The sequence below is a fragment of the Colletotrichum chrysophilum genome (genome assembly GCF_026319265.1).
Source record: "Colletotrichum chrysophilum strain AFK26 chromosome Unknown scaffold_120, whole genome shotgun sequence".
NCBI lineage: Eukaryota > Fungi > Ascomycota > Sordariomycetes > Glomerellales > Glomerellaceae > Colletotrichum > Colletotrichum chrysophilum.
Window position 1 is genome coordinate 129819 of NW_026517407.1, and position 13066 is coordinate 142884.

A 13066-nucleotide genomic window follows, 5' to 3' on the forward strand; every position below is an offset into this window, starting at 1 on the left:
ATTTGGCAACCCGAGGCGGTCAGCGTTCTCGAGTGCTTGGCGCATCGTCGCTTCTTTAGGCGGCTTGGTGCTAGCGGCGAACGGATATCTGATGGGGTCGATGATGTGGACATGACTATCCCAAGACCCTTCTGGAGGGATAGGCTTGGATAAGGAGCTGAAGGCTCGATATCGAGATGGCCCAAGGAGGTTAGGGGTAGCCCAGCGCCTGCGGGGCTTCAGCGCGGAAACATGTCTCGAGTATGCGCCACAGCGTATGTGGCCAAAAGCTGCCAGCATCTTAAACCTTCATTATTTATGGAATTGCTTTGAGTCTTCAATGGCGTAGATTATGCGACGCAGTAATCACATAGGACGGACGTGAAGACAAAACGATAAGCTGCGGGAAACGAGGATCAAGGTGCTTACTCAGTGCTGGGCGTGGCCGGGATGGTTGTCGGGCCGCAGAAAAACTACTGAAAATCCCAGGTCTCACCGAGGTGCAATCTGATTTGCGAGTATTCTCATGTTCCATTCCCATTGGGCAGGACCGGGGTTGGTAACATAGGGGCTTATATAACCACATGGACATTTGTACGAAGGATCATGTTGAGAAAACAGTTGAACATATATGATATCTAATAGGTATATAAAATAAAAGTGCTTGATGGTCAACATTCCTTCAGAACCTGTCTCAACACCGCCCGGACTTTGCGTCTTTCAGCAGGAGCTCGTTGATAGGCAGAAGAATATTGATCATCCCCGCCCAACAAACATCAACTGATGTCTCTATGGCCATTGCCTCTACTATCATATTCGACTCTTCTGTCATCATGGTCGTCATCGTTGTTGCATATAATTACCATCCACCCAGTCCACTCAGGCAGCCAACACCCGTCCAAATACCAAAACTTCAAAACAGTAAGATGGCGGGTGTGTGGTCATCAAGAAACAGTCTATAAAGTGCCAATCTGATTTGCTACTTCATATACGCCTTGATCACCTCCTGTTGTGCTCCCATGCCGGCAGCTCTTGCGGGCTAAAATGTTGGTTGTGACTGACCGGTGGCTTCCACTCGACTGGTGCTTCATAGACTTGATGCGGTGGAGGGCTTTGGTATTGAGGAGCGTATGAAGGAGCATACGAAGGAGCCCTGTCTCCAACGGCCTGTTCCCTAGCCCGCCTCCGTCGACGCAAGAAAAAGAACAGCCACACACCAGACGCTCCGAGGGCTAAGCCACCGATTGATGCGCCGACGGCCGCCCCAATCGTTACGCCGCGGTCGCTCTCTGCGTCTGGCTGGTTGGTTGGGCTATTCGTCGGGCTCTGCACGGCGCTGCTTGTGATTATGGGGTTCTGGCTCGGTAGTCTCGACGGGTCTAATGTGGCAGCAGATGTTACTGCAGATGTTGATGCCGATGCACTGAGCTCGGATGTTGTTGTTGTGGACGCTATCGAAGTTGTCGCCTCGACACCGATGGTTGTGATTGCGGTTGCAGATTCTACGGGATGCGTCAGCCGGGTCGATAATGATGAGAAGACACGTCAACCTTGACATGCACGAATAGCAACTGAACTTACGTTGGAAGAACAAGACGTTCTGTTTGGCGGTGCAGTTGACCTGATCTTGGACCGAGTTGATGCAATAATACAACTCTTGCGTCGTACCTTGGCACTTGGCAACGCCTATCCCTCCTCCAACATTGTCGGTCTCTGGATTGATGCAGAACAACGGGCAGCTTGAACTTCGCCACGACCTGTCGGTGCAAGCTCCCCTCACGAGTTCCGTGGCACCATCCTTTTGCAACTCCGAGCCTGTTGCCTGGCACATGCCGTTAGAGAGGCAAGCGTAACCCTGCCCGCAGCAAGTTGACTCGGCTGTATCGTCTCGACATGGTGTATCATTGGGGGCAATGCTACCGTTGGGATAATAGCAGGCAGCCTCGATAAAAGCAGATGAAAATGAAAGGATTAAGATATAAGATAGCAAAATAACGGTAATCATCTTGAGGAATCAAGAAGTCCAGAACTCCCGGGCCTAGACTCTGATTCAACGACTAGCAAATACCATGAACTGCCGGAGTTGGGAAGAAAAATTGCAGAGGGAATCGATGGCACGGAAGCCAACGTCCTCACAAAGACATGACTAGCTTATGAGCATCTTTCCCTTGCGTCGGGGCTGTTGGTGCGGATGGGACCATTGACCTAGTCGCACCACGCAACCAACTGTGTGACTGCTCAACCCACCTCGGCCGCCTGCTGAATCTTGAATGAGCGATCCAAGTCACAAACAATTTCTTGCCAGAAAGCTCGCTCGCACTGTCTCTTTTCCAGCCAAATACAGTGCATTCTGCTAGAAAATAACTGTCGTTGGTTGTAGGCGCAACGGATACGATTCCGACCCCGTGATAGGTCAGCCAAGACAGCATCCATGTCAACACGATGGGGCTAATACGGCTGAAGACCGATTGAAGCCAGCGGTCCGTCCCGAGGATATGGTTCGGGCGTTAACTTGCATGTAGACGAAATTGGGCCGGCCGGCGGTTGGAGCGCGTTTGCAATCGATCGGGCGGAGGAGGTGACACCTTGATTTATGCTTCTTTTTTGTTTTTCTCGCCTGCAGCCTCGAGTCTACTGGGAACGACAGCTCGAAGTACATCAGGTGAATGCCGAGTTCGTCTCACGTAAACTGGTCAGGCAAAGAGAGTTTGTGACAAGTACACGGTTCTCTTGAGTCGGCACAACGGCACTAGCTCCAATCATGACGACGAAACGGAATTGGCCTGCCCCTGAGCAAACGCCAACGCGCCTTCCCGAAAAGGACAATGTATCCAACACCAACACAGCCGTTGGTTCCGCGCCCAGCACCGGGCAAAAGACCAGGAACGATCTTAACAGACCAGGGTCCGAGCCTCGTCTCATGCCACCGCCTCCCCATTAAGCCAGTGATGTTCCCCCGCCAAGGCTATTCCCGCAGGGGTCCTGTCCAGAGTTGCAAACCAACCGTCATGAGGCAAGGGTGGCTCCAAGCCGGCGTCTTCCCCCAACTGCCCCGTCACCCCGAACCTTAAGCGCCGAGCCCCCAACCTTCACTCCCCTCCGTTTTCCTGCTCCAAAAATAAGACACAACACCGACCGGAAGGGTTGATAAGGACAGAAATCCGGCCTGGCCGCTCGGCTCGAACGTCTTGAACCAACACACTCTTTCCTTTTCGTTTCATACTCCGAGTAAGGATGCTCCTCGCAAGGCGCAAAATGCCAGGCATCGTCCTCATCGGCCTGCCGGTCTCCATCATTCTCCTACTCCTCTGGCACACAGATGGCGGCATCCCCAGCCTCAGATCCTCAGCCCAGCTGCCAACACCAATAGACTGGAAGACAGAATCATCAGATTCCTACTTTTGGAAAACTGTCACGGTGCACAACCCGGCCCCGCAGCCGCTCCGTCCCCTCCCAACATCACCATCCGTCCGCTTCCCCCAGGTCCAGGCGACTTTCCCTCACGAATCAAGCGACCACCGCCGCGTTCGTGAAGAGCGTCAACAGACGGTAAAAGCCGCTTTTTCCAAAGCCTGGGCTTCGTACAAGGCGCGTGCATGGCTCTCCGACGAACTCACCCCTGTGTCGGGCTCGCGCCGCAACACCTTCGGCGGCTGGGCCGCCACCCTCGTCGACTCCCTCGACACGCTGTGGATCATGGACATGAAGGAGGAATTTGCCGACGCCGTCACCGCCGCTGAGACCATCAACTTCACGATGACCGACCTCCAGGAGGTCAACGTCTTTGAGACTACCATCCGCTACCTGGGCGGCTTCCTCTCCGCCTTTGACCTCAGCAACGACGTGCGCCTTCTTCGCAAGGCTGTCGAGGTCGGCGAGATGCTCTACAAGGCCTTTGACACACCCAACAGGATGCCCATCACGCGCTGGAAGATTAAAGACGCCATCGACGGCAAGGAGCAGTCCACGCCGAACGGCGAGCTCGTGGCTGAGATTGGATCACTATGCATGGAGTTCACCCGCCTCTCTATCTTGACCGGCGACCCAAAATGGTGGGACGCAACGCAGCGAATCATGGAAATCTTTGAGGCGCAGCAGAACAAGACCAAGATCCCGGGCTTGTTCCCACTAGTCGTCAACCCAGAGAAGAAGATCTTCTACGAAGGCGACGACTACACCCTCGGCGCAATGGCAGACTCCCTCTACGAGTACTTCCCCAAGATGTCCGCCCTCGTCGGCGGCCGCAGCGACATGTACCGCACCATGTGGGAAACCGCTGTTGAGCCCATGATCACCCACAACCTCTTCCGGCCCATGACGCCGGCGAACGACGACATCCTCATCGCGGGCCAGGCGCACGCCCGCGACTCCGGTGTGGAGCTGGAGCCCCAAGGCCAGCATCTCGTCTGCTTCCTCGGCGGCCTCTTTGCGCTCGGCAGCAAGCTCTACGGTCGCGCGTCCGAGATTGACGTCGCGAGGAAGCTTGTGGACGGGTGCATCTATGCTTACAAAGTCTTCCCGCACGGCATCATGCCTGAGACGTTCTACATGGTCCCCTGTCCCTCCAAGGAAGAGTGCGCGTGGGACGAGTCCCTGTGGAAGAAGCACGTCAAGCAGCGCAACGACAAGGGGGACGACGTCGAGCAGATCATCAAGGACGAGAGGCTTGTCAAGGGGTTCTCTGAGGTGCCGGACCGGCGGTACATCCTCCGCCCCGAGGCCATTGAGAGCGTCTTTGTGATGTACCGCACCAGCGGCGACGCGACGCTTCTTGAGTCCGCGTGGGATATGTTCACCTCCATCGACAACGCGACGAGCACGGATCTCGCCAACACTGCGGTGTGGGACGTGACGGCGGATGGGAAACCGCCGGCGAGCGACTCCATGGAGTCGTTTTGGATGGGCGAGACGCTAAAGTACTTCTACCTCATCTTCAGCGAGCCGGGACTCGTAAGTCTTGATGAGTTTGTCTTCAACACAGAAGCACACCCATTTAGACGATGGAAATAGTGCTCTCTTTTCGTATGTAAACTAGAACCTGTGTAATAGAACTCTTATGTACATCTATGTACTTACATTGCAACCTTTGTGTTAGCGAGTGTGTCTTGAGGGATGAAACAGTCCAACCTTCCAATTATCCATGTTCTACGCCCTTTCTGGCTTCCTACCATACACAACTTGCCTGCGAAGGTTAGTAACGAGATGCTTATTTGTTCTACCAAGGATCAAGGGACTACATTTCAGCAGACCTCTTCTGAAGAAAAGGAGTTGGAAAGATAGATAGGTAGACTTACACATTCCAATATGCGTGGATCTTCCTGTTCTTCAAGTCCATACGCGCTTCAGCACAGAGATCCAAAACCTCTTGCCGTGTCCATCGCAGGGCGCGTGTAAACAAGCCCAGGGACAGCCCCTCTAGTGCCAAGTCGAGGTTGACGTAATGCAGCATACCAATCTCCTTGAGCTTCTTCTCTTTAGGCCATGAGTTTAGCGGCCAGGCGAACCTCTTTACAGTGACGTCAACGAAGCCGGCGGTGCGAATGGCGTCCACATACTTCGATGGGCTCTCGATGGAACGGCCGATGGCATTGCCGGCCTCGTACATGGTTTCGTGCCAGCGCATGAGAGCCGGGGACTCGAAGAGAGTTTGGTCGATGCAGCCGATTGGAAGCACGAAACCTCCTGCCTCGAACCAGCCGCCGGGTTCCAAAGCCCTAGTAGCGCTAGTGAGCAAATGCGTTGAAGGGGCTGCAGGGCCCCGCAAACTCACTCATAAATCTTATGGATGATGCTGACTGGGTGAGAGAATGAACCTTCCATAGTCCGGCAAAAGATGAAATCGAAAGGTTTTGACCAGACCCACCTCTTCTCCAGATCATCAATCTCAAAGCTGCAATTGTTGGGTACCCTGGACAGCTTCAATGAGATCATTGCTTGAAACTTCGTGGACGTATGTAAGAGTACGCTTACCATTCTGGTTGGATCGGACTTAAGTCCACGCCAATGACCTACTTGTAGGTTAGCTAGAGGCACTGTTTACGTACCGCAGACGATAAGAACCTGTGCAGATGGGAAGGCGTCCGCTGTAACGAGCTTGTCAGTATATAAACCCTCTTGACGAAAGACATCGCAAACCCTTTAAACCAGTAACGTAGATTAGAGAGGAACTTACCGTAGTCGATGGCCCAAATACCAGTTCCAGTACCCATATCCAAGACGTTCTTGGCCGTCTTATGTGCTGGACATAGCGCTAGTTCACCGTCAAGTGTAAGGTTCCAGATGCGATGCTGCAACTCTATTTTCATCAGAACATGGACATTGGACCATGGGACTTGAAAGACATACCTAGACGGCTATTCTCTTCCTGATCACACCAATAAATATCTTGATTATGATGAGGTTTCCCAGAAGTAATCACTTACATCATCGTTTGGGTAGTTATACTCTATCAAGCATTAGCGTAGCAAACCTATAGTGAAGCAAGTGAAGACGCACTCCCTTCACTCATGGAATGGTAAGTCCTGCCATTCTCAAACTGGAATCTCTTGATTTCCGACTTAACAGAGTACAGCGACGCTCTCTCAAAGTCCTGGAGCCCGAGCAGAAATGTTAATGACAATTTCCTCATTTTCGGTGGATGCATTCGCAACACAGAGTCAGTCCAAGAGAAAAGTACTGACATCTTCTACACCCAACGCTTCGTCCACTTCAGTATCCTGCGCGTGTTCACGTCAATTGCACATATCGTTGCGCTGCGCACCTAGAGGCTTACAAAGTCAGGGTCCGGCCCATCTACATTCTGCAGGTCTGAGGTCTGCATGATCGCACGGTGTGGTCGATGGATGGGATTACAGACGCAATGGGAGGGAGAATGTTGTAAGTGTAGTCTCAAAAGTCAAATTCACATTGTTCAACAGCGACGCACAGCTCACTGAGCGCAAGCGGCATGAGGCAAACCAGCACCCGATTGATTGCAAGGACGAAGAAGGCGCGAGAAGAAAACTAATGGTGGGGGAGAGGACTAGCGGAAACCCAAGTAATGTGGCGGCGACGACGGCTCTTAATTGCTTACACGCTGTAGGACCAGAGCAGGGTTCCAGATCCCACGCACAACTGTCCCATCATGCGTCTCTCTCTTTTCCTTTCAACATCACCTGCCCTCACCAGATTGTACTTCTGACGTCGTACAGAGCTTAAATATGCCTACGGCAAAGCTACAGGTACTTGTTCATGGGGTTCCCGCTCAACTTGCACCAACAGCCAAGAGCCCGAACCGACGATGAATGCCCATTGGCCAGTATTTGCGGCGCCTGGGTTTTGCTCGAGCATGATAGGATGAAGACTGCTAAAAATGGGGTGACGATTGCGGCGAGGTACATCGACCTGCACTGAAAGGTGAGTTTCATTGCGGCGCGTTCCAGCCGAAATGCTGCAAACGGCTGAATTTGGGCTTGACAGGCTCCACTAGCCATCGGAGGACCGCCCGTCTCCTGATAGAACCAACAGAAGAAGATCACACCGCCTGTTTGGTAGGCCGAAGGGGGGGTCACACTCTTGATAGAATGAGTGGAGCATTCGCATCGCGATGAATGTGGTATTCATCAACGAGTTATCATTCCAATCCACCTGTGTCTGTATGGGTCGGATGGTTTCTGATGGGTCAGAACTTGCATCAACCGCTGTCCTCTATCGGCACCTTTTACCCCGATCACGGTGTACACGAGTACCGTCTCAGAGAGAGGGTCTGCCTCGGCAGCCTGACTCTGTGTTACCATGACTTCTACTATGTTGGTCGAGTTTCGATGTTATTGTTCTGTGCGACCCGGCCCACTTTATCTTTTTCAGCCTCAACCTGGGGAAGACGTAGGATCTTGCATGTCGGGATCGGTGCAGAGCGGTGGATGTGACGGTGCGAATGCACTACTATGGATGCCAATGAAAGAATAGGCCAGGCAGCGTGGATTCAGTCGAGCCCGGAAGGAATAAGTACCCGTACATATCTATGAATATAAATATGCAGGTATTCATTTATGCTTAATTACTGTTAATCCGTCTTTGTCAACGGGATGGGCCGCACTCCCACCGAACTCGAAAACGGCGACGCTCCGGGACTGTCACAATCGGCTTGTTCGCGCCAGATCATTGTACGTCTCCACCACATCTCTTTCGGACAACTTACGGATACTTGAACCATCCACTTCCAAAAAGGGGAAACTCTCGCCGCCATGTGCACGGCTTAATTTTATCACAGACACGGATACTAGTCGTGGCTCGGTTGCATCTCTTTTGATGGCCACGCGCGTCTGAATGGGGCCGATTCATCTCCCTCCGCAACTTGATTTGGAGCTTTTGAGGCTAAACTCTGCCAGCCGAGTCACCGACCCCGGGAAACCAGTCAGCGGCAGGCGAGAACGCCGACGGTCCCGCAGCGGCCCCGCGACCGTTAGTGGGATCGACGGTCGGCCAACGTGGAAACTTCGCAGATCCACAAGTTCAGGGCGGAAAGAGATGATCGTCTGCAGCCTATGTCGCCCGACGAGTCCGATCGCGAGATGAACCCGAGACATTCTCGGGCTTTTCTTTCTGTTTGTGTTTTCATGTTTGCTTGCCCTCGGCACATCGTGTGCAGCATGTCCGCAAGCAAAGACGGCCAAGTATTCTTGTGCCATGGGTTTCTCACCTCCGTGGAACACGCGGTGGTATCTCCGATATCACGGACGGGGCAATGGCACTCGAGTCGGGGGAATGTCACGGGAGAACAGGGAACTGGTGCTGTCTCGTGACTTTCTTGCGGACCCGGACATGGACAGGTATGGTTGAGCCACGTTTGAGGCCTTTAACTGACCAATATGCGCTGGAAATCTCTCCGGGAAACACAACATTGCCCCTGGATTCGAGGACAAACAGCAAACATGGACAGAAAAGCGAGCATACATTGCAGCCCAAGCCAAGCTGCAGTGCTGCCATCTTCACGATGATGCCATGGCTTCATTCCTCGGAGCCCAAGACGCGAAGCATGTGTAGGCGTGGGGGCCCAAAAAGTAGACCCGCACTTCGGCTAGCTATCATGACTCGCCCCTGTCGATGGCCTCCTTTGATGGGAGGCGGACGGCCTGCAAACCCTCCGTCCTTGGCCTTAATCTGAACCGGGCCACTCAGCAGCATGGCTATGCACTCAATGTCTCAACGCAGAATCCGGGGCGGTGCTGTCATTGGCCCTGTTCGCCATGTGGCCACGCCCTCTTTTGCTTGGAGCCGAACTTCAGCTGACAGAGACGTCAAAGGGCAAATAGGATGTCATAGCACAAGGATGGCGCCAACAGACAGACGGTCAACCTTGCCACTGTTTCAATATCCGAGCGTTACGAGCCATCAGAAAGCCACAACCGAGCTTACGAAATTAAACGAAAGCTTCCATCCGAGAAAGGGCGAAGTAAGGAAGAAAAGAAAAAAGTTGGCTGTGAAGTTGCTCCGCCCACGGCCCATGATGCATGGGCTTATCGGCCGGTAGCGAACCTGTTTCCTAATTCAGCCCTCGCTTGTGGAGCAAGGTTGCAATGCAGGCCCCCGACGTGTCCAATATTTCGCGCTGATGCTCATGTCACCCACGTTGATCTGATGGGATCTCAAATGTTTGAAATATAAGACCACCCATAGGATGACAATTCTTTGGGAAGCGGGATTTTGCTTTCTGCGCGGGTTTCCTGGAGGGTTTCGCTTTCGTTGACAACTTGCCCGTCATGGTTGGAATCACCCTTTCCCGTACCCTGGGGATTTTCTTAGGCCTCCTGACGGCCGTCAGGGCTGAATCCGCAACATGCAGCCAAGTCTCAACTGGCACTAGCATCCAGAAGTTCCAGGGACTCGACATCGGATACACCTCAGAACAGCTGAACTACTGGTAGGTTAACACTGTTTCTGGTGTCTGTTTTCTGTTTGTTCTGACGGGAGACATAGGTCCACGGCTTGCGGTAACCTTAAACCTGGATGCATCTTGGTCCCCACCAGTGCCGAAGAGGTCTCCGCCATCGTCAAGGTTTTGGGAACCAACAACGAGACTTTTGCCGTCAAGTCAGGAGGACACAACCCCAACAATTACTATGCCAGTGTGAAAGATGGCCCACTGATCTCCACTAAGGGACTCAAAGAGGTCATCTACGACAAGGCGAGCAACACCGTCAGTGTGGGACCTGGAAACAAGTGGGAGGATGTCCACGCCGCTCTCGATGGGACCGGGGTTACAGTCGTCGGTGGCCGCATTGGAAACGTTGGCGTCGGCGGATATCTGCTTGGAGGTACGACGAAAAGTCTGAGGACATTCATCGAGGGTTGATGCTGATATTGATTTGGTTTAGGCGGACTCAGCTTCCTGAGCACTCAATATGGCTGGGCATCAAACAACATTGTGTCGGTCGAGATGGTTTTGGCCAATGGAACGATTGTCACCGCATCGAACACGACGAACCCCGACCTTCTTGCTGCTATGAAGGGTGGTGGCAATGCGTTCGGCATCGTAACTCGATATGTGTTGCAAGCCCATCCCATCGGCCAGGTCAGGAATACTCATTAGCTGGGACTTTGGAATTGGCGCGTTGGCTGACACAAGATCAGATCTGGGGTGGTAACTTGGTCTTCGGTGCCGACAAGACCGACAAGATTCTCGCCGCCATTCGCAACTTCACCGAGAACTACGACGACCCGAAGGCAGCCATCATCGCAACCTCCGAGCTTACCGTGTTGAACCTTGTCGACATCTGGATTCTGTTCCTCTTCTACGACGGCCCCGAACCTCCCGCCAACGTCTTCAAGGAGTTCCTCGACATCGGCCCGACCATCAACAGCTGCAAATCCCGATCCTATACAGACCTTCTGACATCCAACAACCAGTTCGTCCTGAAGGGCAGCGTCTACACCATCGCGACCGAGACGACCCCCCTTCCCTCCGCTGCCGACGGTGCGAAGGTGATGCGTTCGTACTACGACCACTGGTACAACACGTCATCTGCAAAGGCCGGCGTATTCGGCATGATTGCATCCATTGCCTTCCAGCCTATTCCAAAGTCCCTGCCTCGCATCGCACGTGAGAATGGCGGCGATCTCTTGGACCTCGATGACGATGTCGACAGAATCATCTTTGAGTTTGATTACTCTTACGTTTCACAGCTTGATGACGCCACGATTGACAAGACCATGGTTGACTTGTACTCTGGCATGAAGACTCGGGTGGATGGCTTCATTGCGGACGGCACCCTTCCGGACATCTACAGGCCACTCTTCATGAACGACGGCTACTTCCGACAGGACTACTGGGGGAGATTGAAGCCAGAGAAGCGAGAGCTCGCTCAAAAGGTTCGAGCGGAGGTTGACCCAACGGGCATGTTCCAGCAAAGGACTGGGGGCTTCAGATTGTGAGTTTTCCATCATGTGCAGCTGTGCGTCTCTGTGTACTGACATACTATTAGGCCTGCCTGAAGCTACAGAGAAGAGCTTGCCGATTAGTGTAAATTGTTCGATTCTTCAATGCTGGCCCGCAGGGTTCCAGCTGTGCTATCTAGCACGTACCATTTTAAGGTTACTATTGTATAAATACATTGAGCAATCTGGCAGCCTGAAGTGCGTATTGAGAGTGAATACCCTCTGCATCATATGATCTGTCAATGAAGAATTGGCACAACGGCCACTATGTTCTATCTTGTAGAATATTGCAATTGGTGCGAGCTGGTCACGTCGGAGGTTGGGCTTTCTAACAATTGCCTTCGGAGAAAGGAAAAGCAAGACACGATTTTGTGGACCCCTGTTACCAAAAGGCTCGACTTTCCAGTGACTGTGAACTTTCAGGCGATGAACGCTCATTCGCTTTCGGAGGTACAGTTGTGATATCACTTATCATCGCTCTGTGCACCCCAACTGCTGCGTATTTTCCTCCCGTAGCAGCACATCCTCACCCAACAAACAGTATCTCAAGATCCCAAATCTTCAAAGTCAAGACTATCAATCCACATTCCAAGATGGAAAACATCGCCACCATCCCAGACACCATGTCCAACATTTGGGAGGAGAAGTACAAAAACCTTGTCCAACAACTCGGAAATGCCCCGAGCGACTGGAGCCAACAAATGCGACTTATCGTCGTAATTTTCGTGTTTTCGGCTCTCGCGCTCATGTCCATCTCGATCGCCTTAACATTTTGCTACATGAGAAGGAGAAATAAGTTGCGCTCAATTGCAGAGCCGAAGTGCGACGCCAGCAACGAGACGAGCGATGTTGGTCGTTGGCTGGAAAGCGAAAGGAGACGTCCTCGCACTGACTTCAGCAACTTTGGCCGCATGCCTGGCTACTTGCCGGATTCACCTGAACTCGTCCACACGAGATTCGTCTGACGGCTGGACACCATTTGCCCTATGTAAACAGGGAAGCAACGGCGTAAAAGACAGCGCACACATGCACGCATACTCACATCCTTACGAGTAGCCTTGCCATAGGTGGTCATAGAGGTTTCTCTGTGAGGCCTAGGCCTGAAGGCCATCCTGGTCCTTGCATATTTTCCTGTCAGAGTCATACTGCAGTCAAAAAGGTGTGCTCACAGACGGCAAACTATGCAAAAGAAGTTAAGGGAAGAGGGTAGGTAGCATCGCTGTCTAACCATGATCAAATTGAACCCTGAATATAGGAGAAACGCCGGCTATAATTTCAAGTTGAGAGGCGATTGCTCCATGCACAATCGCCACGGATAATACCAAAGCAACCGAAAGACCAGATATGACGGAGTTTCCAGGGAGTAGGCTGCCTAACCGCCGAACACACTAATGAAAAGCGACAATATCGCTCTTGAAAACAGCGCCGGCGGGAGGAGATAGAATCAAAAGGCTTATGATTATGTGCTGCATGGTTGTATAAAGCACAGAAATGGTATCTTGGTACGAGAAGAGACGAGATAGAAATACAACAATGTTACGGTCAGCTATCCGACAGTAGGGTCTGCTAACAGAAGCTGGGGATTGACACGTAGTAACAGTACACTGAGGTCGTGGTCTGGGTCGTAGGTCGTAGGCTTGTAGTAGATCAGGTCTTCAGAGGCTAAGGTGAT

The 13066-nt window shown here is 52.5% G+C and overlaps 3 protein-coding genes across 3 annotated transcripts; 2 read left to right on the forward strand and 1 right to left on the reverse strand.

Annotated features, from left to right (window-relative positions):
- Positions 1–3234: 3234 nt before the first annotated feature.
- On the forward strand, positions 3235–4989 carry COL26b_010782 (uncharacterized protein; the record flags this gene model as incomplete). The annotated part of the gene is made up of 1 exon (XM_053183468.1): positions 3235–4989. The coding sequence occupies one exon, from the start codon at positions 3235–3237 to the stop codon at positions 4987–4989; it is 1755 nt and encodes a 584-aa protein (XP_053032619.1).
- Positions 4990–5124: 135 nt separating this feature from the next.
- Positions 5125–5584, reverse strand: COL26b_010783 (uncharacterized protein; the record flags this gene model as incomplete). The annotated part of the gene is made up of 2 exons (XM_053183469.1): positions 5125–5161; positions 5274–5584. The coding sequence occupies 2 exons, from the start codon at positions 5582–5584 to the stop codon at positions 5125–5127; spliced, it is 348 nt and encodes a 115-aa protein (XP_053032620.1).
- Positions 5585–9719: 4135 nt separating this feature from the next.
- Positions 9720–11478, forward strand: COL26b_010784 (uncharacterized protein; the record flags this gene model as incomplete). Its single annotated transcript, XM_053183470.1, has 5 exons — positions 9720–9880; positions 9937–10274; positions 10335–10531; positions 10591–11387; positions 11460–11478. 5 exons carry the CDS (start codon positions 9720–9722, stop codon positions 11476–11478), a joined length of 1512 nt encoding a protein of 503 aa, XP_053032621.1.
- Between the last annotated feature and the right edge of the window lie 1588 nt (positions 11479–13066).